General features: G+C 36.2%; 13 protein-coding genes across 13 annotated transcripts; 3 read left to right on the top strand and 10 right to left on the bottom strand.

The window, feature by feature from the left end:
• Nucleotides 1-602: 602 nt before the first annotated feature.
• Nucleotides 603-2,072, bottom strand: Kpol_526p48 (SNG1 family protein; the record flags this gene model as incomplete). The annotated part of the gene is made up of 1 exon (XM_001644603.1): nt 603-2,072. One exon carries the CDS (start codon nt 2,070-2,072, stop codon nt 603-605), a length of 1,470 nt encoding a protein of 489 aa, XP_001644653.1.
• A 2,703-nt stretch (nt 2,073-4,775) lies between these two features.
• On the top strand, nt 4,776-4,976 carry Kpol_526p47 (YqaE/Pmp3 family membrane protein; the record flags this gene model as incomplete). The annotated part of the gene is made up of 1 exon (XM_001644602.1): nt 4,776-4,976. One exon carries the CDS (start codon nt 4,776-4,778, stop codon nt 4,974-4,976), a length of 201 nt encoding a protein of 66 aa, XP_001644652.1.
• Nucleotides 4,977-5,390: 414 nt separating this feature from the next.
• Nucleotides 5,391-5,576, bottom strand: TOM6 (Tom6p; the record flags this gene model as incomplete). The annotated part of the gene is made up of 1 exon (XM_001644601.1): nt 5,391-5,576. One exon carries the CDS (start codon nt 5,574-5,576, stop codon nt 5,391-5,393), a length of 186 nt encoding a protein of 61 aa, XP_001644651.1.
• Nucleotides 5,577-6,237: 661 nt separating this feature from the next.
• Kpol_526p45 (uncharacterized protein) lies at nt 6,238-7,512 on the bottom strand (the record flags this gene model as incomplete). The annotated part of the gene is made up of 1 exon (XM_001644600.1): nt 6,238-7,512. One exon carries the CDS (start codon nt 7,510-7,512, stop codon nt 6,238-6,240), a length of 1,275 nt encoding a protein of 424 aa, XP_001644650.1.
• A 1,120-nt stretch (nt 7,513-8,632) lies between these two features.
• Nucleotides 8,633-9,934, bottom strand: CUE5 (ubiquitin-binding protein CUE5; the record flags this gene model as incomplete). Its single annotated transcript, XM_001644599.1, has 1 exon — nt 8,633-9,934. The coding sequence occupies one exon, from the start codon at nt 9,932-9,934 to the stop codon at nt 8,633-8,635; it is 1,302 nt and encodes a 433-aa protein (XP_001644649.1).
• Nucleotides 9,935-10,798: 864 nt separating this feature from the next.
• Nucleotides 10,799-11,620, bottom strand: Kpol_526p43 (hydroxyacylglutathione hydrolase; the record flags this gene model as incomplete). Its single annotated transcript, XM_001644598.1, has 1 exon — nt 10,799-11,620. The coding sequence occupies one exon, from the start codon at nt 11,618-11,620 to the stop codon at nt 10,799-10,801; it is 822 nt and encodes a 273-aa protein (XP_001644648.1).
• Nucleotides 11,621-12,328: 708 nt separating this feature from the next.
• CCC2 (Cu(2+)-transporting P-type ATPase CCC2) lies at nt 12,329-15,385 on the bottom strand (the record flags this gene model as incomplete). The annotated part of the gene is made up of 1 exon (XM_001644597.1): nt 12,329-15,385. One exon carries the CDS (start codon nt 15,383-15,385, stop codon nt 12,329-12,331), a length of 3,057 nt encoding a protein of 1,018 aa, XP_001644647.1.
• Nucleotides 15,386-15,937: 552 nt separating this feature from the next.
• Nucleotides 15,938-16,696, bottom strand: CKB2 (casein kinase 2 regulatory subunit CKB2; the record flags this gene model as incomplete). Its single annotated transcript, XM_001644596.1, has 1 exon — nt 15,938-16,696. One exon carries the CDS (start codon nt 16,694-16,696, stop codon nt 15,938-15,940), a length of 759 nt encoding a protein of 252 aa, XP_001644646.1.
• A 396-nt stretch (nt 16,697-17,092) lies between these two features.
• Nucleotides 17,093-19,864, top strand: HIR2 (Hir2p; the record flags this gene model as incomplete). The annotated part of the gene is made up of 1 exon (XM_001644595.1): nt 17,093-19,864. One exon carries the CDS (start codon nt 17,093-17,095, stop codon nt 19,862-19,864), a length of 2,772 nt encoding a protein of 923 aa, XP_001644645.1.
• A 139-nt stretch (nt 19,865-20,003) lies between these two features.
• MSW1 (tryptophan--tRNA ligase MSW1) lies at nt 20,004-21,140 on the bottom strand (the record flags this gene model as incomplete). Its single annotated transcript, XM_001644594.1, has 1 exon — nt 20,004-21,140. The coding sequence occupies one exon, from the start codon at nt 21,138-21,140 to the stop codon at nt 20,004-20,006; it is 1,137 nt and encodes a 378-aa protein (XP_001644644.1).
• Nucleotides 21,141-21,364: 224 nt separating this feature from the next.
• On the bottom strand, nt 21,365-22,447 carry CYC2 (oxidoreductase; the record flags this gene model as incomplete). The annotated part of the gene is made up of 1 exon (XM_001644593.1): nt 21,365-22,447. The coding sequence occupies one exon, from the start codon at nt 22,445-22,447 to the stop codon at nt 21,365-21,367; it is 1,083 nt and encodes a 360-aa protein (XP_001644643.1).
• Nucleotides 22,448-22,715: 268 nt separating this feature from the next.
• CIA1 (iron-sulfur cluster assembly protein CIA1) lies at nt 22,716-23,759 on the top strand (the record flags this gene model as incomplete). Its single annotated transcript, XM_001644592.1, has 1 exon — nt 22,716-23,759. One exon carries the CDS (start codon nt 22,716-22,718, stop codon nt 23,757-23,759), a length of 1,044 nt encoding a protein of 347 aa, XP_001644642.1.
• A 55-nt stretch (nt 23,760-23,814) lies between these two features.
• Nucleotides 23,815-24,675, bottom strand: PEP12 (SNAP receptor PEP12; the record flags this gene model as incomplete). The annotated part of the gene is made up of 1 exon (XM_001644591.1): nt 23,815-24,675. The coding sequence occupies one exon, from the start codon at nt 24,673-24,675 to the stop codon at nt 23,815-23,817; it is 861 nt and encodes a 286-aa protein (XP_001644641.1).
• Nucleotides 24,676-25,742: the final 1,067 nt, after the last annotated feature.

Below are 25,742 nucleotides of genomic sequence, written 5' to 3'. Positions count from 1 at the left end.
ATCTTGAGGGTAACAAATAACCAGATCAATTTTGGAACAATGGGTTCCTAGAGCTTCGATCATTTTAAAACTTAAGAGGAGAAATAAAGTTTTCTTAACATTTTAACCCTAGTGGGTGGTAAAACTGTAACAGGTGATTCAAGTATCATCAATTCCATCACTTTCAAAGTTGCAAGGCAGTCCCTTGTGACATCTCTTTCAACTGATTGCATTCATTCTCTTGGATCATAACGTCGGAATGGTTAACCCGTGATGGCTTAATTTCGGCATTGCATTATTTCTAGTATTTAACAATCGGATAAACTTGAAATACCAGAATGTTATAAATTTGAGTACTATAAAAGATATGAACGTTGATTTAATGTTAATGTTGATATTATTATTAGTTATAGTTATATATGAATTTGTCCTTATTATATTAATTAATGAAAATTGTGATTTTGATATATGGAGATATCAAATAATGCAAATTAAAAGTAACGGATATGAAAAATAATCCTGAAAAAGAACAGTAGAATATAGGTATCTATAGAGAATTGAATTATCATTATGATTAGATTTTTAAATGGGAACAGAAATGAATGTGGGTAAACTGAATTAGTTTAAATTATTCCTTTAGCCTTTGCCATTTTTAATGAAGCTTCCATTTGCTGTTGTGCATTTTTCTTCATTTTGGCGCCAGTAAGTTTCATGAATAATGGCATCAATATCCAATTAAGAGCAACCCATGCACATAATATACCGTAATTTCTTCCCATTTTATGTTTTGACAAGTCTAAAAAGATGGTTTTGTAAATATCCACGGCATTATGAACTGGCATAGCATAACCGAAACGATAGAAGCTGCTGTCTAGTGCTAATGGGAAGAAAGTAACTGAAATATTTAAAATAATCCAAGTCAGAATCCAAAATGCAATGTACTGAGCACCATATGCAATAATTAAACCGACCATATTTTCACTTGCACCACCAACAGCTAGCATTACTAACCAAGTTGACATCCAATATACCATGAAACCTCCTCTTCCAAAAGTTCTTGTAAACTTAACTTTATAAACTGCAGAAATAGTACAATAAAATAATGATAGGAAGAACAAAGTAATGACTGAGACAACGATTCTGTAAACGATCAGTTGAGGTATTTTCAATTTTTGTGAGAATGCACCGTGTGTTTTACCCCACAATGCAAATTGAACAATTGTTAAGATAATAGTGTAAATGGCACCGACTTGTAAAGGAGCCAAATCTACAGCATCTACAAATGGCCTATAATCACTATAAGTGAATGCCAAGGAACTTGCTGAGATTAATTTTTCAGTAGAAGGGGGGTCATTCGAAGAGGTTGTTGAATTCACGATAGAAGGTAAAAGAGAGGACAAATAAATCCTTTTATAGACAGATTCGAAGGCTTGTGCCAATGGTAATATAGCACTTCTTAAGTTGGTTGGATCTCTTCCTGATTCAAATCCTACTTCGAAGAATTGCGAAGCATTAAATAATTGGGTATTGTTATTTGATAATGAATTGATCAAAGCTTGAGTTGCATTTTCTTTAATATTAACAGAGAACCAGTAATCTTCATGATGGATAATTTTGAATAATTCTTCGTTTACTACCGTTGAATTTGGAAGATTATAATGTTCAATAAATTCAGATTGGTTGTAAACAGTCCATGTACCTTTAATGACAGAGGTATAATTTTTCAAAACTGAATAACCTAATTGAGATAGAGGAGATTGGCCATCTTCATCTTGGAATAATGCAATGAGATGAACTTTATGAATGAACTTGTTTCTATGATAGGAAGCCCCCCAATAAATACATAAAACGGTGAAACACATGCAACCTAATAAAAACAGATTGATCAAGAAACCTTTACATAATTCAAATCTCAGATCTTTTAAAGAATGATCCCAGAAATTAACACGAGGAGGTTCATCATTTTGCAAACGTTCGTTGTCGACATTTTCGCCTGAATCATCTTTTGAAATATATTCTTTATTTAAATTCAATGAATTTACTTCATCATAAGAGTCTGATGGTGGTTCCACAGTAGCATTGCTCTCTTTCATCTTGAGAATATGTGATATCTTAGCACACCCGAAGAAGAAGAAGAGGACAGATAATTAGTCTCTTCTAAGAACGAGAAGTTTAACAGAAGGAAAGAAACCTTAAATTAGGATGAGATGAGACTAGAGGCATGAATCTAATGTGAATGAAAAACTAAGGAGTTTTTATATCTCATCGAATATGAAATCAGTTTCGAAACACATTCATTGTAAGCTAGCTCACTTTCTGTATCAAAATGATGATGATGATGGTCTTGAGAGAAAGACTGGCTGGGGTAGGATACTAACACAGAAAGAAGGGAACGGAAAATGAAAACAAACAAATAGAAAAGTCTGTCCAATTCAAAAAGTAAAAATAATAGAAAAACAAAAATAATGAGATATTTGGCAATAGCATTACAAAGAAAGCATTGATGGAAATAGAACTATGGAATAAGGAATAAATTGTTGTTTCCTTCAAAATAGTTGACGATGAGCGAACATTGATGTAATTTTTAACATATGTCAATTGCAGCAGTAGAGAACTCTGAGAGCCTTGCAGTTTTGGTCTGATGGGGTTTAGAAAAAAAGAAAAGACGAAAACAGAAAAACAGAAATAGAACAAAGAGAAATTGGCGTAGCAACTGGTTCCACCAAGGATATCTGAAAAGAAACGCGCAGTCGACGTTTTAAGATTTTTTTGGTTGGGAAATGGACATGTCTTAATTAGGACATAGAGAATGCGTTGTAGTGAAGCTGCTTTGAAGCCGCTTATTTCCTCTCCCATTCTGAGCTGTCCGTTATGTTACGTATATTATGATTTCAGTATGGTGTGAACGTTACACGGTGGAAACGGAAATTTGGGAGATTGATGGCTTCTCTGTTCGAGCACGTATCATGTGATAAACTATAGTTATGTAATAGTGTTCTAAACACAGAAGCACATGACATCTCAATTGAAACAACCGGTCTCTCTCTCTCTCTCTCTCTCTCTGTCTCTGTCTCTCCCTTTCTTGGCACCGATTTAGTGAAGCAGGTGGTACAGTTGTCTTTCCCCCAAATGTCGTCGTACTCACGGAATTCTGTCATATGGCTTCGTGGCCCATATGCCTGTCCAACTTCTGCGCACGTGACCACCGCAACAACTGGGGCAGAGGCCACTCTTACCTTGTTTGTAATCGCTTTCGGGAGGGGGGAACGCACGGGTCAGAGATCGAAAGTAAAAGGAAATAGAGAATGAGATGGTTGGTAATATCCATGGAAATAAGGTGTTTGGGTATCTAAGCTGAAGTATTTGAGCTACGTCAAACAATGAAATACTCATCTAATGACATGGTCAGATGACATCGAGGTTGAAGATTTGTAATAGACGATATAATCTTGATGCTTATGTGAGGGTCCTTCTCCCTTATATACCTATTCTCAAGTGTCCAGAAGACCTAATATGTTATATAGTGTAAGTGTTGAACTGACTGTAACGTCGCTTCCTTTGTACTGCAGCATACCACGTAATAAATGGTTCTTTGCTATAAATATGACTATAATACATTATACTTAAAGTTATATATATATATAACAACTTTTGAATTCTAGTCTTGAACTATGCAGTACTGTTCCTTACCAGCACCAGTTACAGATACTCTGTAAGTATTTAAGCGACTAACTATTTATCATCGTGTATCTTGTAAATTATATAGAAGTTAAGGGACCATAATGAATAGCCACTGTCAGGCCATTGCGTCCGCCTCATCATTCCCAGATAGTTCAAAACGAGAGATATCACAACTTCAATTCCAAATCATTTTCTACATTCTCTTCGTTAAACGTCACAAAACACAATAATGCACACTACCTGAAGTTTGAACTTTTGATCTTAAATAGTGACACTACTATAGTGACATAATATGGAAATGGTCAATCTCCTGTCTGAATCGTTTCATTTCCATTAACCATGCCTTGTGTTCCATTGCAACAACAAAAGATACCAATCAATTCATTCAAATTGGTTTGGCCAGCTTCAGAAGAACATGTTCTTGATTTAGATCACAAGAGTCCATATCCTAATGAAGATAGGATTGATGTGACAGACGACGGTTAGTTGACAATAATAAATCCAATTGAAACACTATAATTGCAGCGTCGTACATTCCCCAATGTCAGTGAATCAACTAAAATAAAATAAGAGGACCTGTCACTTTGTTTGCCATTTTACGTTATGATCCATCTCCTTCCTTTATGCCGATAGACAATTCGACAGACAGACAATCAGACACATAAATTCAAAGATGGGGGAGAACAGTCGACTCCGTTTTTATTTCCTGTCACACACGTGACCCATCTGATTTCAATTATGTCACACAGCACACATAAAATTAAGAGACCACTAACTGAAGACCAATTGGAACAAGAACTGAAAACTGTATATTAGCTTTTCACAGCTATCCATTGATTTGTACTTGAAACCGTACTATCTTAAAATTTACCACAAAATGCTCCATTAACTAATGTATAAATAAGATGTACATATTCACATCTATATCAAACGTCTTGAAATTACAGTTCTATCCTTGTTATTTTTTTTACCTAGATTCACTATTTTAACTTATTATTCTTATTCTCTAGCATCAGAACTAGCACCATCGCAACCACCATCGCAATCAATCTACAGCAATCTTTATTTTTCCTTCTTCATTCTATCCTCTCTATACAAATTATTCTCAATCTACAATGTCAAACCTTATTATGAATGTAATCATGGCAGCCCTATTGCCTCCTGTGTGTGTCTACCTATTGAAAGGTTGGGGCACTGACGTCATTATAGATATTATTTTGACAATATTAGGTTTCTTCCCAGGTGTACTATATGCATTATATTGGGTGTTTTATTCCCCTATACCTATAAAGGCTAAGAACCACCATACGGGTTGACACTAAATATATCTGATGAGATGAAAAGTCGTCTGGATTAATTGACTGTCAAATTCGATTCTTCATTTCATTTATTCTAATTTTTAGTTTTACTTTATTTTGGTTTTAATGTTTGTACTTCCAAACCAGTTCATTAACAATTATCATGTTTTCTTTAATATTTAATATTTAATATATAATACGTTCTTTATCTACTGCTTTATATTGTTTTAATTTGCATATTATTATTTACTCAATTGCTTTTATCTTTAAATTCATATTTTATTTGATTATTTTTCGTTTCCATATATACAAGATTATATATCATATACAAAATAACTAAGTGATAGGTATCTATGTATACATTACGCACACACTTACACACTTAAGATGGGACAAAATTCCTTTATAGATATAGTCATCAGTACCCACCCTTTACAATTCTGGAGCCAACATTTCCATCAATGGAGAATGAATAAAGGCAACACCAGCAACGAAAAATGCACCGTTAACTAATACTGTATACATTGGTGATTCTCTAAACTCTTGGAACTTTGATTTTGGCTTTCTTGGCATACCGGCACCTGCACCTTGACCTGGAACTTGAAACATACCTGACATCTTAACTGTATTACCTTCGTTGACTCAATTGACAAACTTTTCGACCAAGTGTATCAATTTATACAAATCATGAACCTCCTTTTGAAATATCTTAACCATCAAGACCAGTATAGCATATAGTTTTTAAAAATTTGTATTCAATTTCGTTATTCTAACCTTTTTAAAAATATCAACATTTTTAGTAATGTTATACGTTACGCATAACAGATCATGGCTTCTTTCTCTATAATGAATGAGCTGGTGGGCAAGAACGATATAGTAACGTTTGAAGCTGGTTGGTCCAGTGTAATTCAGTTGATACCTTGATATATATTCGAATTTGCAGTTCTAATTCTTATATAATTATTACATAGTCCTGGAAATTAAGTATTTCTTTCACCGTTTCAATGTGGGGGAGGTGAGGGGGACTAAAATTTATTTGATTCTGGTGTAAATGTTCTTGAATTGTCAATTGCTGTCCATTCTCATTACACTTGTTTCTTTATTAAAAGACTTATAGAGATATGATTGACATTTTCCAATCCTTTGGTCTTTTTATCGATTTTATGTAATTAATTTGTGCAATTTTATTGTTAAGAAATAAAATACGTCACGTGAAGTCTGATGATGTCTCTTAAATTAATGATCCTATATACATCACTACCTATATTCATGCTACATTTTATTGGATACCTATCAAACTTAATTCTAGGGTCCATACTCTACGTATATGAATCCTTACTGGTATACGTATTTTGTTCAATTCAGTTCCATCGTCAGTAGCTGGCGTGAACAACCTCACTGTTTGAACAGTAGATCCTTCTTTTGATGGTACTATTTTACCATATACTTCTACATCTAATTCTATTTCTTCGTCTCCCCACCAACATTTACGTGCTGGTTTCCTCCAGAACAGTAGTAACTTTGTGTTTATATCAGGCTTGGGGACCAAATCATATAATTGCGGTGTGTTGTTATTTTTATCTTTATTTGATATGGCCCATTCTTCTCTTCTCTGTTCATACTGACCTCTGAATTCTTCGGTAGTTTCATTATTGATACGGCATAGGGACAATGAACTAATGACGGTCTTACCATGTTCCTGGGTTCTGTTTTCCCATGTTGAATCCTTTTGGAATCCTGAAGAGCATAGCATATCCATCAAGTGTTGTTCAGCTGCACCCAATTTATAATTTAGTGATCTTATGCCATCGTGATTATTATTATTATTACTATTATTATTATTATAACTCCTATTATGATTAGGACTACCAGTCTTGGAATGAATAGAATTCGAATCTCCGTTTTTCAGCCTGTTGGAAGAATACAACCCGTCGAATATCGAGGTTTTGTAAGCAAGATAGTCGCCAGCAGCTATCTTTACTTCGCTCATTATATGGTGTAATAAATCACTTTCTGTAATTTGTGGTGCGTTTTTAGAATCCACTTGAAATTCGAATTCCACTTGTGGGACACAATAGTAGTCCAAATCCTCTCTTAATACAATGATTACAGGTTTTTCATGTAACAAATCTTCTTCTGAAGACTGTTTATATTTCAACAGATTTTTTTTGTCGTTACCGTACATGTCTTTTAGACTTGGTGAAAAGAGATGAGAAGGGAATTTCGCCAAATCTTCATATGCCTGTGAGTAGATGTTTAAAATGTATTCGAAACAACTAGAAGGGAAGTCTGCGATGTATACTTCATCCTGTGGGGTCAAATTTGTAATGACTTGTCCATTTATATCTAAGAATACCCCTGACGGAAACAAACAGAGCAATAGGGATTCAGGCAAGGACATCAATTGATCTCTTGTCAAGAAATAATGAGAGCCTTGGATATTTAGATGAATCAATGAATCCTCAGCATCTTGGTTTGAATCCAAATCACTTCCTTGCTGTTGCAGCAGTGGTCTGGAGCCACCTTCGGAGACTTGAGTAACGATGTTTTGCATTTCAGAGATATATTCTCTTTTAACAACTTGTGATTCTTGAAAATAAACTAGTTAAAAATCCAAAAGAATCCAGTTCAACAGGAAGAATAGGTTTAAAAATAAGGTTCCCTTATGAATTTCTTGATATTCTTCAAGAGACAAAATTAAAATTAGAATTCGAATTAGAAGTGAATTAGAAACTAAAACTAAAAAGAAAAAGAAACCACCCCCCAAAAAAATGAAATAAAAAAAAAAGTCAGCTGTCTAGCCAAAAACAAAAATTATATATAAAACCTGGTCCAAACAGAAGATAAAGATCTGAAGAAATTGCAGAATTGACACTCCAATTCTCAGAAACAAATCTCCCCAAAATGCCAGCCAAAGACAACAAGACAAAAACCTGAATCTCTCTCTGTTTCCTGATAGCTCTTCTTTACAAACTATAAATCTAAAAATACAGTTCAAAAAGGAGAACGACGATACACCAGAACAATTGAATCGAAAACAGTCAATTAATGAACCTTGATAACTGTCAACCTTTAACCACAAGCAATTCAACCCATATCTCATCAACAAAATGCAATTAAACCTGTAAATATAGTTCAATCAATCATTGAAAGCATATAAAACCTTCTCTTGATGTGATGTGATGTGATGTGATGTGATCCTTTGCCAATTTTCCATTTCGTCAAAATTTCGTCAAATTTCGATATCGAATCGTCGTTTTTCTTGATGGTTCTACGGCTGTTTCTCCGTAAATTTGAAAAAAAAAGCCATCGATTTCGATTCTGGTCAAGAAGAAAAAAAAAAATACCCGAAACCCTCTGACGTCAAAAGGGGAAAGAACTTCGAGATATTCGAAACTGGCAAAGGCATCGCCAGGCATTACAGGGTCAGTTTCAGTTTCAGTTTTAGTTTCAATAGATTTTGCAGGCAAGGGGAGAGAGGGATGGGGATGAGATCTTGATTCAGTACTGGCGATCGATGAGTTACAATGCAATACAAAACAAAACAAAACTTATTTATACATCTGGGTAATGTTATATATACTTCATATATATATACTTTAAAAAAGGTGGGAGGTGCCCCAGAGTTATTAGAAGTCGTGGTGGTGGTGGTGGTGGTGGATATGTACGTCTGGTTATATTTCATCATCACTGTTAATCAGAAAATCGTCTTCGTCTGGGTTCGACAGCTTTATCTTGGTTGGTGTCTCTGATTCTGGCATCGGTGTAGGTTTCAACTGTTGCACTTTGCGACTGCTCTTTTCTGGTGTGTCGATGTGTGTCGTTTCCGCAACTACTGTCTTGCTGGTATCCGTGTGGATCGAGTCTTGGGTTCTTGTCCTTGTTGGTAGTTGTGGTGGGACGTCATCTTCATCGTCTTCGTTGCGCAATGAGATACCATGGTTTTCTAATGAGTCTTCCCCGACCCTAGCTCCAAATGAGTTGAATCTGTTGGTCTCAGGCGCTTTCCGGTTTCCTTGAGGTCTGCCCATGTCGCCAGCGCTTTCTTCAATATTTTTGTCGTTATTATAATCCCCATACGTCGAAGGTCTATAGTTATCATATCTGTATCTATTCTCTTCAAGTCCATCTTCCCCAGCTAAATTCTTCTTGATTCCACCGATCCAATTGTTGAACCTAGAGGCTGTCTCTTGGAATTGACGACTGGCTGCGTCTTTGATTTCTGGTAGATCCTTGTTGACAAACGTAGACCACGAATCCTCTTCATCATCGCCGTAATAGTCTCTGCTTTCAGAGGCCGTCAATGGTGTTTGACGTCTTCTTTCACGGTCCCTCATCCTCTGGTCGTGCTCTCTTCTTTCCGACTCATTGGTATAACGTCCTCCTCTGGATCTATTGTATTTCTCATCCAGTTGACGAGCTAATATTTCATCTTGTTCTAGCTGTGTCATTCTTCTTCTTGCTGTTCCTGGAGATGGCTCACGTTTGATTGGACCTCTTGGAACTTCTATATCACTGCCCATTGGGTCAGATAAATATAGCAAAGCATTGAACGATGGGTCAATAGAACCTTGAGATGCAATCAACACAGCTTTAATGCTATTTTCATCGATATTAGGAAACGCTTCTTTCAATTGATTGAAAAGTGGATTACCTGACTTTGGCTCAGCTTTTCTAACCGGCTCTACATCTTCTTCGACAACTTTTCTCCTAGTTGGCAGTGGGGGACATTCTGCATCTGCTGATTCACCTTGTTCCTTGGCTTCCTTCTCTTCAACTGCTGGAGATTCTTTCTTGGTAACTGCTTCAACCTCTGGTTCTTCAGTCTCTGACCTTTCATCAACTGGCTCTTCAACTTGTTCGGCACCAGAAGCTTCAACTGCTTCGACATTAGAACCTGTCTTTTCTTCATCAAGTGAAACATCTTCAACATCCCCTGTGGTTGCAGCTGCAACTTTATCTTCACGTTTAACCATCTTTCCAAAACAATAAATCTACAAATAACACAATAAAATTAAACCAATTACCTTCCGCAACAATGATTGGATACCTGACTGATCAACCTTTACAACTTTATCCTTTCTTTTGTATTGGTCAACTTCACTGTTCTGAAACTTGATTCAACTTTTTATACCTGGGTGACATTGAAATTTCCATAACCGAGCCTCCTTAATTATGGAAAGATGGATGGACAGTGTCTGTCAGAGATCAGAAACCAACAGTCAACCATTGCTAACGACAGCAAATTGACTGTTTGAATGTTCAAGAGTATGTTTCTTTGTTGTTTGATGGTGTAGATTGTTGTAAATATATGTATTTATTTGAAATTGATAAGAATAGTAATAATATATATAGATGATAATATATATTAATATATTTATAGAAAAGATAATTCGTTGGAACGTTATTTAACAATGACTGGTGAGACAGAGGGGGAGATAATATTAATTACCAACTATATGGCACCTTTTATACTCTTGATGAATAGCTCCAGATCAACTGTAATCAAACATAAGAAGTTGTATTGGGTCTTGCATTTAGCTTCGCTGTGTTTCTAGAATCACGTCAGTAATACTGAAGGACTGGAAGCAGTAGTAGTGGTAATAATAAGAATAGATTATAGTAATAATAGTAATTTAGAGACAAAACAGTGATTGCACAAAGAGTGGGAATATATTGAATATTGACATTTGAATAGGAATATATTGTCACATATAAGTTTTATGTGAGGATGCAAAAACCAGGATGTAGTGAAATTAACATTAAGGACAGAAAAATAATTATGATACTGATAAAGGGAAATTAAAAAAGAATGGTGTCAAAACATGGTTGTTAAATTGTTACATGGTGTTCTTCATGAATCGTAATTTTTCCATTACTTTATCTCTTGACCATTTGCCAATCTTGTCTCCAACAGCCTCTCTAATCTTTGGATCTTCTAATCTCATAAACGGATTGTATTTCAATTCATCTAGTACTGTGAAATGACCAGTGGTGACTTCATGAGTATTGCAATATTTTTCAAATTCATCGAAAGATGTATTATCACCAGGATTTTTATATACAAATTTTCGAATGAATTCAGCATTACCCTTTGAGTATTCGTGGCCTGGATAGACTTTAGTTAAAGGCCAATTTCTTTCACCTATCCCTTCCAATAATCTTAAATTCAAAGAGACGTCCATATCGACAGCACTCCCCTCGAAGAATCTACCACATCCGCCAGAAAACAAAGTGTCACCGGAGAATAAACAATTTTGAGCTGTCTCTGAATCCTTTACGTAATAGCAAATTGAATCCTGCGTATGACAAGGTGTTCTAATACAAACGACCTCCAAATTCCCTAATTTGAAGACATCCAAATGCTGAGGAACAACTGAGACACCAAAAGAAGCATCAGAACCAGCGATTACTTTTACATTATTGTGTCTTTTCCTCAAAGTTGTAGTCAACGTAACATTACCTCCAGAATGATCGTAATGATGGTGTGTATTCACAACAGCTACAATGCTTCGCATCTCTTCTTCGCTCAAAGCAGGCAAGACTTCCAAGGGTTCAGCTGGATCAATTAACCACGATTTTGTTTTATCCTCTGAAGATAATAAATAACAGTAATTGACCCCACCAACTGCCCATCTCATCTTAATTGCTTTAACATGCATCTTTGTTTCTTTGAATATTGCCCAATTTTTAAAATTTTTTCTCTATGTGGGCCCAACGTAGAGTTTCTAACGAATAATATATCAACCACAATCGAAGCACTTCCCAAACAACAATCAACAAAAGTCCTTCCTCTATACAGATTTCCAGCTATTGTTCCTGCTCTCAACAACACCTGTCCACTTGGATCAAACGTTACTCCTATGATTAACTTCAATCAACCTTTAAAAGCAGCCTTAAAAAATGTTTCAGAATAACCTTCGATGTTTTCTAGAAGTATCCTGTTCTCCAAGTTCTTCCTATGCAAGCCTAATTATAAACACAACCGATACCAATCTAGCAGACCTGAATCAAGACCTATCCTAGCCACTATCTACCTGACTCTTGCCACTTTTAACATCAAAATCCTTCAAAGTATTGCTATTTTTAATGATATTTTAAAGGTTCTTTTTTCTCATGATGTTATCTTGGCTGGAAAGGACCCCCGTTGCTAATTAAAGAGTGAAAAATTTTTGATGGTTTGGTGACATAAGAGAGATGAAGTCATCGAAGGTTGATTCGATAGTTTTCGTTGAAGTATTTGGTTGCTGTGGGGGGGATTGTTTGATTCATTGATTCGTTGATTGATATATGATTGGATTAACTTATGTATTTACTATGTTTTTATATATTAGTCTGGCTAAGGTTTGAGTCGATTTGAAACTTATTGGTTAAGTTAGTGATTGAGATGAAGATGAGTTGTCGTTGTTGTCATCATTGTTTAGTAGATTTGTTTGTAGCTCTATATCTTGTGATGAATTATTTGTTCTTGTTAGGTGGAATGGTTTCAACCAGGAATGGGTCGTGTCTCTGGTACTTGCTTGCCTTTTAATAGGTGCAGTTGTAATGTCAAAAGGTTTCCAACGTTTTAATGCTAATGAACTTAATACCACGCTTACTGAGCTCATTGCCATTGCTAACGATGCAGCGATTGGGTGTAGGATAATCCCCCATGGTGCCAGAAGACCCATTGCTACAGGGATCATAAATGTATTGTAGAAAAGTGCCCAGAATAAATTCATTTTAATTCTTCTGAAAGTCTTCTGTGAGATGTTCAATGCATACGCTAGCCTTTTCAAAGTTGATCGTTTTGGATCCTCATCACTTAAAATTACTACATCTGCTGCTTCCAATGCAATATCTGTACCTGTGGAGATTGCGATCCCTAGATCGCTACTTACTAATGCTGGTGAATCGTTTATACCGTCACCAACAAACGCAATCTTTTCATTAGTTTCGTTTTGAAGTTGTGCGACTATCTCACATTTACCATCTGGTGTAACTTCACTGTAGACATTGTTGTATGGAATGCCAACAGTGTTTGCTATTTTCATTGCAGAACTATGGTTGTCACCGGTTACCATATAACATTGATAACCTAGAGCCATTAAATACTGTACAGTGTCATAAGCATCACTTTTAACTGAATCAACTATTTCAAATCTACCGATTAGTTTACCATTGATGGAAACAAATGACACAGTATATCCATCTTCCACATTGACGTCATCTTTCAATTCATTGCTAAATAACTTCTTGCTTCCAATAATAACATCGTAGGATTTCCCATTGACTTCACATCTACACTTGATACCTTTTCCCAAAACAGTTTCATTACTTATGATTTCCATATTAGTAGGAACTGAAATGTTCTGATCCATTATTAACATTTCGCAATAGTTTTTAATTGCCTTAGAGACAGGGTGTTCAGTTGTTCCACACGCGGCTTTGATAACCATTATATATTCACCGGTTAATTCGACGTTGTTTTCAGGTATAAATGTTTCAGCATCCATACAGCCAGTGGTTAGAGTGCCAGTCTTATCAAAAATAAAAATTTTAATTGCATTGAATAACTCAAGTTTATCGCCACCTTTAATTAAGACACCATTTTCTGCACCGATACCAGTTCCGACCATTATTGCTGTTGGAGCAGCTAAACCTAGAGCACAAGGACAAGCAACTACAACCACTGAAATTGCAATTTGGAAACACATATAAAATTTGCCATGAGTTGAATCAGCAAATACTGGTGGGAGATGGTCGAAAACCTTGCAAACTATTCCCCATATAATAAATGTCATTAGGGACAAAAATAAAATGCATGGAACAAATATCGAAGCTAAATAATCAGCATATCTTTGTATTGGAGCCTTTGTCATTTGTGCCTGTTTCATTGTTTTAATGATATTTGATAACCTTGTATCGTCACCAATATTGGTTGCTTTGAAATAAAATAAGCCAATGCCATTAACCGTACCACCTATTACGGCATCTCCTATGCTTTTTGGAACGTATAAAGATTCACCAGTCATGAGAGACTCATCTATTTCGGTTTCACCTGAAGTGATGATACCATCTGCAGGAATTCTCATACCTGCCCTAACCTCGATTATATCCCCAGGTTGAAGATATTCAGTGGATATTTCCAATGGGGAGCTAGCGTCGCCATTTTCCAATATAGTACAAGTTGATGGAGTCAAAGAGATCAACTTTGACAATGCTGTTGAAGTTTTAGCTTTTGCCTTATTTTCTAGATATTTCCCAAAGGAAATGAATGCTATTAACATCGAAGAAGTGCTGAATATAACGTTTGGAAGAGCATCACTGCTATTTTTGTTATTAATGTTGTAAATTATTGAATATATTGAGAAAGTGTATGCAAATGTAGTTGAGATGCATACTAAGGTATCCATAGTACCAGCGCCGTGCTTGTAAGAACTCCAGGTAGCGCGATAGAAGTATATACCTAATTTAAATTGGACATAGGTTGTGAAGATGAAACTTATAACATCACGATAATATAATCCTTTTATGAAAGTTTGATTGTAAGGAAATAATTTCTGTTTCATTAGATGGGGAAATCCCATTGGTATCCACATGTATAATAACATATTTAATACCGATATAAAGAATGATTTAATAAAAGTCGATTTCCAATATTGTATTTCTTTAATCCTTGATAAAAGCTTTAATTGAGTTGAATTGTCTAGAGTAGAATTTACCATAACATCATAGCCAAAAGAATTTAAATTATTGACAATACTGCGAATTCCCAATAAATCTTGATTATATTCGATTGTTGCAGAACCATCTTCCACAGATATATTTGAAATCAAACCATTCTTATTTATATCATTGAAAAACAGTTCCAGTTCATTTACATTCGACGATTCATTCAACCCAATTAGTTTAAACGGTATTTTCTTCAAATGACTACCAATTTTATTGGAATCTTGATTAAGCTCCACCTGAGAAACGATATTTGCGTCAAACCCACAATCTTCGATAGTTTCCTTAATATCTTGAATTGACACTACGGAAGGCACGAATTTTACATGGCACTCTTCGGTAACCAACGATACTTGAACATCTTCTACACCATTGATTTTTTCCAACTGATTAGTTATAGTGGATGTGCAAGCACTACAAGTCATGCCTTGCACCGTAAGCAAACCCAGATTCAAATTCAAATTCAAATTCAAATCGGAAGAAGCAGTTTCTTGGACATCAGTGGATATAAACTCACAGTCAAACCCACAATCTTCGATACAATTGAGAATATCTTGAACAGTAGATAAACTTTCATCATAAACTGCAACACACTCGTTGGTGACCAATGAAACTTGACAATTTTTGACACCTTCAAGGGACTCTACCTGAGCAACAATAGTGTTAGTGCAAGCACTGCATGTCATACCTTCAACGACAAACAACGAACGTCTCATAATGTATCGGTATCAGCACACAGGCTTATATATATGAGTCTAACCAGCTTCTCGACGGAGTTTTAAGTTCAGTACCTTTTATGGGATGGAGTGCTCTTAGAGTCAGGGAAACAACTAATATGAAACTGAAACCTCCAATACCAATGAGGGATATCTGCTAACCGAAACAAACAGCAACAGCTTCTATTTATATGTGTCTCTTGGATATGAATGTGCTATAAATAAACTTTGTTGTGGTTCTTCTTGATCTAAATGTCATCTCATCACCCAGGTGAGAAATCACCACTGGCAATAATCTTTTGCACCCGAAGCAAAGGCACAACGATTAGTTCACCTGATTTTGCATTGGTCGATACAAAGGTGTCAGTAAATGGGTTGTTGATGTGTTGATGTGTTGTTAGATTATATATTTATGAGAAATGCTATATTAGTTTATGTATATATCAGAGTTGGGCTGGGTTGGGTGTGTGAATAGGGGCCCAGGACAGGACTGTAAGTGTAAGTGAATTGGTTAGAGACGGTGCTCGATGTACTATACTATACTATACTATACTATGATTTGTAACCTCCATTTTTGTTCAAATTGATATTTGAATCGGTTAATCTTCCTTGTAGTTTGGACCTTTGTAGTTCTTGCCAACGGGCCAGTTGTGCCTGTTTGTGCAATTGGAAGCCAAAGACCTTTGGTATGTATTTTTTGACTGGATGTCTTGGTACCAGTTCAGGGAACGTTTGTAAAAACATACCTGCGAAACTTGTGCCGAAATAAGCACCGTCGATAGAGTTGTGTCTGGTTGATTTTGGCAGATAAATGTCTTCGCAAGCTGGACAGTACAGTTTGACACTCTCGACACCTGGGATATCAGACAATCCGATCGGAAGCAACGGTTGGCCATTGCAATAGACTCGAGGACACCTACCGAAATCAGAATTCTTATATTTGCCAGCCATTTTTTGTAAACCCTTTGTAGTGATGATATACCTTGCGTGGATCATACCATAAGTTTTCTTGCTGTCGATTTCCAATTGTTCCAATTTCGATTGGGACATGTTTGCAATGGCGTTCTCGTCCAATTCGTCGACAATGTACTGTATTACCATTGAGAACTTGCTGACGGTTTTCTGCAAGTTCATCAGATTGAACCGATCTGTGATGTAATCTGGGTCTATATCGCAGAAGTATTCATGGCCCTTTTTGACCAAAAACAGGTCGATCCACAATTCGACGTACTCTGATCCATCGGAGGGAGACCCAGAAGAAGGGGACCCGACAGCAGAAGAGGGTATATTATGTTTCTTACCTTCAGTCATCCAAAGAGTACTGCACTGTAATAGAAAAGCGAGACCTCACCAGCAATAGTATACTGAGGGATTGCCCGATTGCCAGAATGCCAGATTGCCCGATTGCCAGATCAATCAAACAAACAATCAATCAATCAAATATCCCCTTGATAAACACAAATCCCAATTCTTAAACCTCAACTAGAACCCCATCGACCTCTCATCTTCATCACCTCTTGAAGCTGCTGGGCATCCAAAACTTTGACGGTGAAATTTTTCATTTTTGATTTGGCCAGTTGGAAAGGTTAAAGGTCAAAAAAGAATTGAAGATAAAAGAAGGCAACGGTTTGTTTGTTTTGGTTGTTTTTGATGTGTGTTGATGTTTTGGTTTGGGTTGGGTAGTTGGCAGGCTATCAGTTGTGGACCATGAAGTTGTTGAAGTTCCCCTTGGGCGCTGAGAACAGCAGTTTGAATGCTATTGAATCTGTTGATAATTGGTTGATTATTGTCGATAACGAGTGTCACGTGACTGTGTGGGATCAAAGAGAACTCATAAAGGCAGCTTTCGATCAGATAAAGATCAATGACTTGAGCAGCAAGTTCAAGTTCAATGCCTATGCTGGTGGGATGGTTGTTCGTCTGGGCGTCAAGAATGGTGGTGGTGGTGCTGGTGCTGGTGCTGGTTCAGACAGCAACGGTAATGCGAAAAATGGCAACAAGAAGGATAACGATTTGAAATTTGTCATTGGTGATAAGAAGTATCTGTTCATAGGTACAGACCACAAGGTGTTTCGGTATACCGATTGGATCGAGAGTGTCGAGGAACTCAAGATCCCGGTTTGGGAACCGGTCTTTGAGTGTGGGGTCAGATCCATCATTACCGATATTAAGTTGGACAAAAAACTGAATATTCTATTTATTATAATGGGCAACAGGAATAAGATACACCTGTATGATGCTACCACCTTGGTGAAGCTGTCAGATATAAGTTTGCCAGAGAATGTAAAACCCATCACAGGTGTGGTGGATCCAATGGGGAAGACTTTCACCGTGTACGGTTTGGATAGATCGATTATAGTTTACCAAGTCAACGAGAGAGGGAAGTTCAAACTCTTGAATAAGTTGACCCAGTTTACTCAATTGTATCCATTGAACTACCATATACAAATGTCACCGCAGGCCGATGCTTTGCCCGTGTTGAACTCTATTAAAGGTGCCTCCTCTACGTCGACAAATTCGACTATATTACTGGATAGAAACGATAATTATAAAATAATAACAACGCTGGTGACACCACCACACATCAAGACTAAAGTGTTGAAGTACTCCCCGATGGTCTATAACAAGTTGAACGTCAAGAAAAATACCAGGATGGTATACAACCTTTTGGCAACCTCCGGAGCTGCTGAAGGTACCATAATGATTTGGAATACAAAAAGGGCAAAACCACTTTTCAACGCTCTGAAAGTTTCAGATACTCCAATCAACGATATGGTTTGGGCTGCTGATGGTATGACACTGTTTGCGATTTCAAATGATAATGTCTTGTATAATTTTGCATTCCAAGAATCTGATTTAGGTGAAACTTTGTCGCTGGAAGAGGTTCAAAAGTTACAACAAAAGAACAAACAATTGCCAGAGCTGGTGGAAGAAGTGAAAGAAGAGGTGGTTAAAAAAGATGTTAAAAAAGAAGTTAAAAAGGACACTAAAACTGAGACCAAGAAAGAACTGGTGAAACCAGATGTTAAAGTTGAAGAATCATCATCGGTCCCAGCTTCAGCGTCCCCTACACCGCAGCCAGAAAACGGTAAACAAGTTCCAAAAACTGTCAAAAAGAAGGTTAAAAAGAAGGTTCAAGTTCAAACCACTACTCCTGTAGTTCAAAGTTCAACAGTGGAATACAATCTAACTTCATATAGTGTGCCGAAGGATTTAAAACGTAAACCTAAAGAAGAGAATGGAACTGAGTTGACAAATAAAAAACAGAAAAAAGACTTGGAACCAATGGATTTTTTGGATACTGGCCTGTTGTTCCCAACAGTCTCTTTCTCAAGAGTAAGATTGGCTACTCCAAAAATTAGATTGTCCTTTGAATATTCTCCAACTTCAAATAAAAACCTGGTTCTCGACATTAAAAATGGTTCAGGTAATGAACAGAAACCAACAATAATTACCTTGACCTCAAATATTTTAGATCAAAGTAAAGTGTTGTTCAAAGACTACATTCCAAAATTTGTGACTCTATGTTCAGCTGGTGATTCATTTTGGTGTTGTGCTACAGAGGATGGTACCATATACGTATATTCTGATTCTGGTAAACGAATACTACCACCATTGATTTTAGGTGTTCCTTGTAGTTTCTTAGAGGCATGTTCAAAATATCTACTTTGTCTAACGAGCATTGGTGAACTATATTGTTGGGATATCGAAGCCCAGAAATTATTTTTCCCAGTTAATTCTATCTTTCCCTTATTGAACCCTTCCTTACGTTACTCAGAAGATATTTTAACTCGTTCAGAAAATATTACGTTGTGTTCTTTAACTGAGAACGGTATTCCATTAATAACATTGAGCAATGGTGATGGTTATTTATTCGATAAAGATATGGAAACTTGGCTATTGGTCAGTGATGGATGGTGGGCGTATGGTTCCCAATACTGGGATATGACAAATACTACAAGTTTAGAAAATCCAGTTGCCTCATCTACTGAAAAGGATTCCACATCTGGTGCTAATGAGCTAATGAAAGTAATCAAAAATGACAACAAAAGTATAGTTAATTTTATTGAACGTAAAACTAACGATGAACTAAATAGAAAAGGGCGTGCTAAGAATTTACAAAGGTTTGCTAGAGCTATATTGATGAAAGAGGGGTTTGAGAATATAGAAGAAATAGTAACTCTTTCGCATTTAGAAAATAGAATCTTGGTCACATTGAGATTAAACGAGGCCCAAGAATTCACCAAACTGTTAATAATATATTGTATTCGATTAAGTGAATTGGGCTATACAGACCGTCTTGATGATGTTCTTCAATGGTTATACAATGATGGAGACCTTGAGTCAAGTAAATTGGCAGGAAAATCTAGAAAGGAACTTTTGAAAGAAGTCATTGGAGCCTGTGCAGATATTAGACATATCCAAAGGGTCACTACCAGTTATGCTTCAGCCATTGGTTTAGTAGATGCCGAATTGTAATATTAAAGAGTAATTTCATTTTTCTTTACCTATTTACATGTAGTATATATATTTCCTTTAATCTTAAATGCAAGTTCTATACACATAATAATTTGACATGAATGTTTTTATAAACCGAGGATCTATTCCATTGGATCAATTAATTGAATCCCATTATTTTCATAATTTCATTAACATTTTTGTTTGCAAGGTCTCTTGCCCTTCCTTGACCTTCGTTAATAATCTTGTCTAAATAAGCCTCATCCTGTATTAATTTCTTGTATTCCTCTCTTGGGCCCTTCAAATCTTCGATTATTACTTCACTAACATAATTCTTAACATCTCTATAATTATTGAATTTTTGGAATTCTGATTCAACAACATCTATTGGTGCTCTTTGAATACCACTAACAATGTTCATCAAATTTGACAAACCAGGTCTTTTAATAGGATCATAATTAAATGACTCTGAAATTGAATCAGTTACAGCTTTTTTCACTTTTGTTTTAATAACATCAGGCTCATCTGTCAAATAAATGACAGATTGTTGGTTAGGATCACTCTTGGACATCTTCTTATCAGGAGAATTTAAACTCAATATCTTACTAGTTGGAGTGAAAACAGTAGTTGGAATTGGGAAGAAATCTACATTATACGTGTTATTAAACTGTTCAGCTAATGTTCTTGTAAGTTCCAAATGTTGTGCCTGATCATCACCCACAGGAACGTGAGTTGATCTATATAACAAAATATCTGCAGCCTGTAATACTGGATAAGAAAATAAACCCAATTTGACTTTACCAATTGTCTCATTATCCACTTCTTTTATATTCGATTTAGATTTCCATTGGTTCATTCTATTTAAACTCCCCATCGAAGCAAAAGTTGAAAGTAACCAATGTAATTGAGAATGTTCAGGAATTTGAGATTGATACATTACTGAGACCTTGGAAGGATCGATTCCCACTGATAAGATACTTGCAATAGCTTCTTTACGAAATCTCCTAAACTCGGCAGCATCAGGTTTGGGAATAGTGATGGCATGAAGGTCAGCAACACCGAATATAATCTTCTGATTACCTTTCTGAAGGTCACTCAAATCCTTCCAAGCTCTAGTGGCCCCCAAATAGTTACCTAAATGAAACTTACCAGTAGGTTGGATCATACTGAAAACAGTAGCCTCATCGGGAATATCTTTTGGTGATAGTTTGGCATTCAGCTGTTGTATCGTTCCAGCACTAGCACTAGAAAACCTCTTATGAACCAATAATCTAGGAATAGATCTCCTCAACATCATTAGCAGACCTGATCAAACCACTCTAGAGTCTAGAATATCAAGAGAACAAGTCAATTGAACCTTCTTAAAACACCTTTGATCTGATTTATAAAGTGTCTATAAAATGCAGTAATTTTTCAATGTGATTAGAGATGCGTTAAATTTATATGTAGTGGTATTATATACATGAAACTCTATATGATGATAATGGTAATTACAAGATGATTATAGATGTTAAGACAATATTATGAAAGTTTGTAAACGTTTTCCTCATTCCAACCTTTCTGTTTCAGTAATCCACCAGTTTGTCCCTGAGCTTGAAGATATTTTGGTCCTGCAATCGTCGAGATGTACTCGTCAGGACCACATACTAATGAAAGTACGGGACTAATGATTGATGCATTGGAATTTGATTTAAATGTTGCCTTGGGTACATATTTTGAAGGTGCTGGTATTGTGTCTAATAATTTCTTTGTATCCTTCCTTAGACTGTTGCCCTTTGAAGATTCGTAGAGGTTCAATTCAATTCTACCATTTTGTTGAAGTAATTCCAAGTATTTTGCTAATGGGCCCAGTTCTTCCAGTTGTTTACATGAATAGAATAGTTGTAGTTTCCCCTTGAATGGATCTTCACTGAGCGTTAGTTGTAATGCTGGTGCTATTCCTGTTCCTGCTGCATAAAATGAAATATCAAAAGGTCGCCAACGAAAAGTTTCTACGTCATGATTTTTTATAGTTTTTGAATCAAACAAGAAACCTCTATCTCTTTTCCTCTCGTCACTATCCCTTGGTAACTCATACTCTGTAATTGGTCCTCTCAATTCTACTTGATCCCCTTCTTTCATCTTGAACAGCCATCTAGACACCTCGCCGTCAGGATACTGTTTTAAATAGAAGAACAATTTACCTCCAGCATTGTCCCCATCTTTCAAAGGCACAATATCGTCACTCTGGGCATCGTATTTCAAAGGTAAAGGTGTATAATTCCTTGCCACCATGATCTCTGGTTGTTTAACCTCTACTGACCATAATTTTTCAGACTCTAGTTTCAACCATAAATTAGTCCTTTGCTTCACTACAGGAGTCAGCTCCATCAAGAAATGACTACCATCAATTGGCTTCTTATAAGATACTCGATATCTAGTGAATTTATCCAAGGATAACTCATCATCTCCATTACCATACACAAATTTATAACTGAAATATCCTAGAGATGCAGTTAACGCTGCTGCTCCAACGCCAAAGAGAACCTTATTGGAAACAGTTCCCGAACGTCTCACCACACTACCAGATACAAATCTCTTAAATAAAAGACCTTTTAACACCATTGGACCCTTAGCTTACCTACAATCCCTCATTCTTCTCAATAGAGTTCCCCATCTTTAACTGTTAAAGTGTAGAGATATCAACTTTTTTCACTTTCGATGCTTATAAAGAAAAAGGTCATCTTGAAAAATTATTAGTAACCTTTTAATGACAATGATCAGTTGAAATTAAGCCAAAGGAGACGTTAATTTAGGTTCCATAAGGCTCTATTTGGATTGCTGGTGTGGTAATTGATTTGTCTAGTTGGTTCTCTTTTGTTTGTTGGGAGAAATGAGTTTAAATTTGGTGAAAGCTTTGAAATTACATAATGAAAAAATATGGGACATTGATTGTTATAAAGGATTATTGGCAACAGCCTCTACAGATCGTAGAATCAAGATTGTGAACATTGGTGATATTGGCGATGGATTAGTCTCTGATGATGGTAGGCTTCTCGATGAATTGGACGATTCTTCTCATAAAAAGACGGTGAGATCTGTTGCTTGGAGACCTCATTCTACGATTTTAGCAGCAGGTTCATTTGATTCTACAGTGTCGATTTGGGCAAAAGATGAGAACGATGGAGATGCAGATGGAGATGGCGGTGTTGATGATCCAAGCAGCTTTTCCATGGAGTTGTTGGCTGTAATTGAAGGCCATGAAAATGAGGTGAAGAGTGTTGCCTGGTCCAAAGATGGGTATTTCTTGGCAACATGTTCTAGAGACAAAAGTGTTTGGATCTGGGAATCTGACGAGATGGGGGAGGAATACGAGTGTATTAGTGTTCTTCAAGAGCATTCCCAAGATGTCAAGCACGTTGTGTGGCATCCTTTCAAAGATATTCTTGCTTCAAGCTCTTACGATGATACAATTAGGATATGGAAAGAGTACGATGATGATTGGGAAGCTGCTGCTGTCTTGAAGGGACATGAAGGTACTGTATGGGGTTCAGATTTTGAAAAAAATGTAAATACTGACATTGTAAGGCTTTGTAGTGGTAGTGACGATACTACCGTTAAGATTTGGAGGTGTGTCAGTAATGAATCCATTGAAGAAGACTGGATATGTGAAGCGACATTACCAAACGTTCATGGTAAACCAGTTTATAGTGTATCATGGAGTGAAGATGGACTAATAGCAAGTGCTGGTTCAGATGGTATGTTGGTTATTTATAAAGAAAACAAGGACAACGTATGGGAAGTGGTTGCAAAACATGAGCATAGTCATAGCATTTATGAGATTAATGTAGTCAAGTGGATCAAACTAAATAACGGTAAGAGCTATCTAGCTACAGCTGGTGACGACGGTTATGTAAATATTTGGGCATATAATTAGTACTATCCATAGTTCAGAGATATAAATCAATCAATCAATCTATAAAAGAATTTACTTAAATTAATATAATGAGCATCATGAAAAAAAACATACCTGACAGCAACATGAGAAGATATAGGCACCATTTGCTTGATTTTCTTTGATACCTCAAAGCTTTATCCAGCTCTCTTGATGCAAGCTGGGTATTATCTGCCACAGAATAAATATTGGCCTCAATATTATCCACCATAGACCCCTGTTGTTGAATGACATGACTCAAATCAGTGAATAGACCATTTAACTCGGTGATCCCTCTTTCGATATTCACAATCTCTTCGTCTCTTTGTCGTATCAAGTTTTGTTGGTATGCAAACTCTTCGTTGTTTAAAGCTTCTCTTTGAATTACAATGTTTTTAGCGGAAGTTGAAGTGTCTGGTTGCCTATTCGAACCTGTTTCTCCTTCCTCCTCCAACATTAAAGCAGCAGAATTTTGGTTATCAAGTTCCGATCTAGCTCTATCATTAATCGATTTAATAACCTTTGTATATCCCTGTTGTATATTTTGAAACTCCCTTAGTGAATAGCTTAGATCCCTTGTAAGTTTGTCCCTTGCCAAGACTTGTAACTTATCCAACTCATTCACATCGATTTTATCCAACATCACAACGTCAGTATTCACTTTCTTAACCAATTCACTGACTTTACCAATATTCTGAATAGTCTTCTTATCAATATTATCAATAACTTTCATATTCATCGTACCAGTTTTAGCCAAAAACCCTTCAAGAGTCCCTACATATTGCTGTAAAGTACTAATTTGACCGTTAATCTCAAACAACTGCTCAGAAATAGCATCTCTCAACCCATCAAACTCTGGTGAATCACTAAACTTGGCCAATTCACCAACCTCCTCGACAACATCATTAAAATATGACATATTTCGATGTCCTAAATATATCAACTCTTAGCAGTAATCTCAAATATCAGAAACCAAAAACCCAACAACAAAGACAATAAACCTCTCAATAACTTAACTGATACCTATTATCACAATGTAATCCGCTAGTTAGCTTGATGTTTATCCTGGTTTAGGTCGAAGTTAATCCATCTAATGATCTGTTATAAAAGGGTTAGTTGCTTAAATATATTCAATTCGATGTTGATATAAAACTGAACTGCCCAGCAAGGACAAGAAGGATCAGATGGTTCAAGACAGAGCAATGACAAGGGTTTTAGATCTCAATGGACTGGAATTAATATTGCAAGGGTGATGTATTGTAGTCCTAGTTGTGGTTGTTGTTGTTTTTGAAGTTCGTATTTGGTTTTAAAAGGACAAGAATTGGAGGGGAAAGCAAAGAGAAGAGCATTATGATTGTTCACGAGTTAGTTGGTCAGAATACCAGATCGGTTAGGAATCAGATGAACAAAATGGTTAAATTAGTGTTGTTTTGCGGTTTATAAATGTCTTACGATGTCCCCCTTCATCCCAGATCCCATTTTCCCTGGACATTGCTGCTATTTTAATATATGGCTGGTGCAATACTTGATTGTTGCAAGATCTGATTCAAACCAGGATAAACTCGGTCAAAGACAGGGCAATTGGTTTATTATAAATACGGTCTGTATGTTGACTAGTCCCACATGGTCCTGGTTTCTCCTATTTCTTCAATTTTAAGGTGCCCCTTTCCTTCTTTCTTTTGCTGATGCTGCTGGTAGCAAGCAGCAGCAGCATAGAAGTATAGTCATCTCCTAACTCAACCACTGGAAGTCAACTTATAAATGAACAAATGCAAGCATTGGTGTGATGTCGACATACACGTCGGGTATATAACTCGATTGTATTCACAATAGTCTACCTTCCCATCAATCATATATACCTTTAACTTCCTTTTATCTCTGTTTCACTATGAGTTCCCATAGTTAAAAATTTTTCACCGTTAACTATGCAACATTGAGACACCAGTTAAAAAATGTTGAAAGACTTATAATAATAGCTTATTAATT

Source organism: Vanderwaltozyma polyspora, genomic scaffold, assembly GCF_000150035.1.
Source record: "Vanderwaltozyma polyspora DSM 70294 KpolScaffold526 genomic scaffold, whole genome shotgun sequence".
Lineage (NCBI taxonomy): Eukaryota > Fungi > Ascomycota > Saccharomycetes > Saccharomycetales > Saccharomycetaceae > Vanderwaltozyma > Vanderwaltozyma polyspora.
This window is presented reverse-complemented; position numbering and strand designations above follow the sequence as displayed.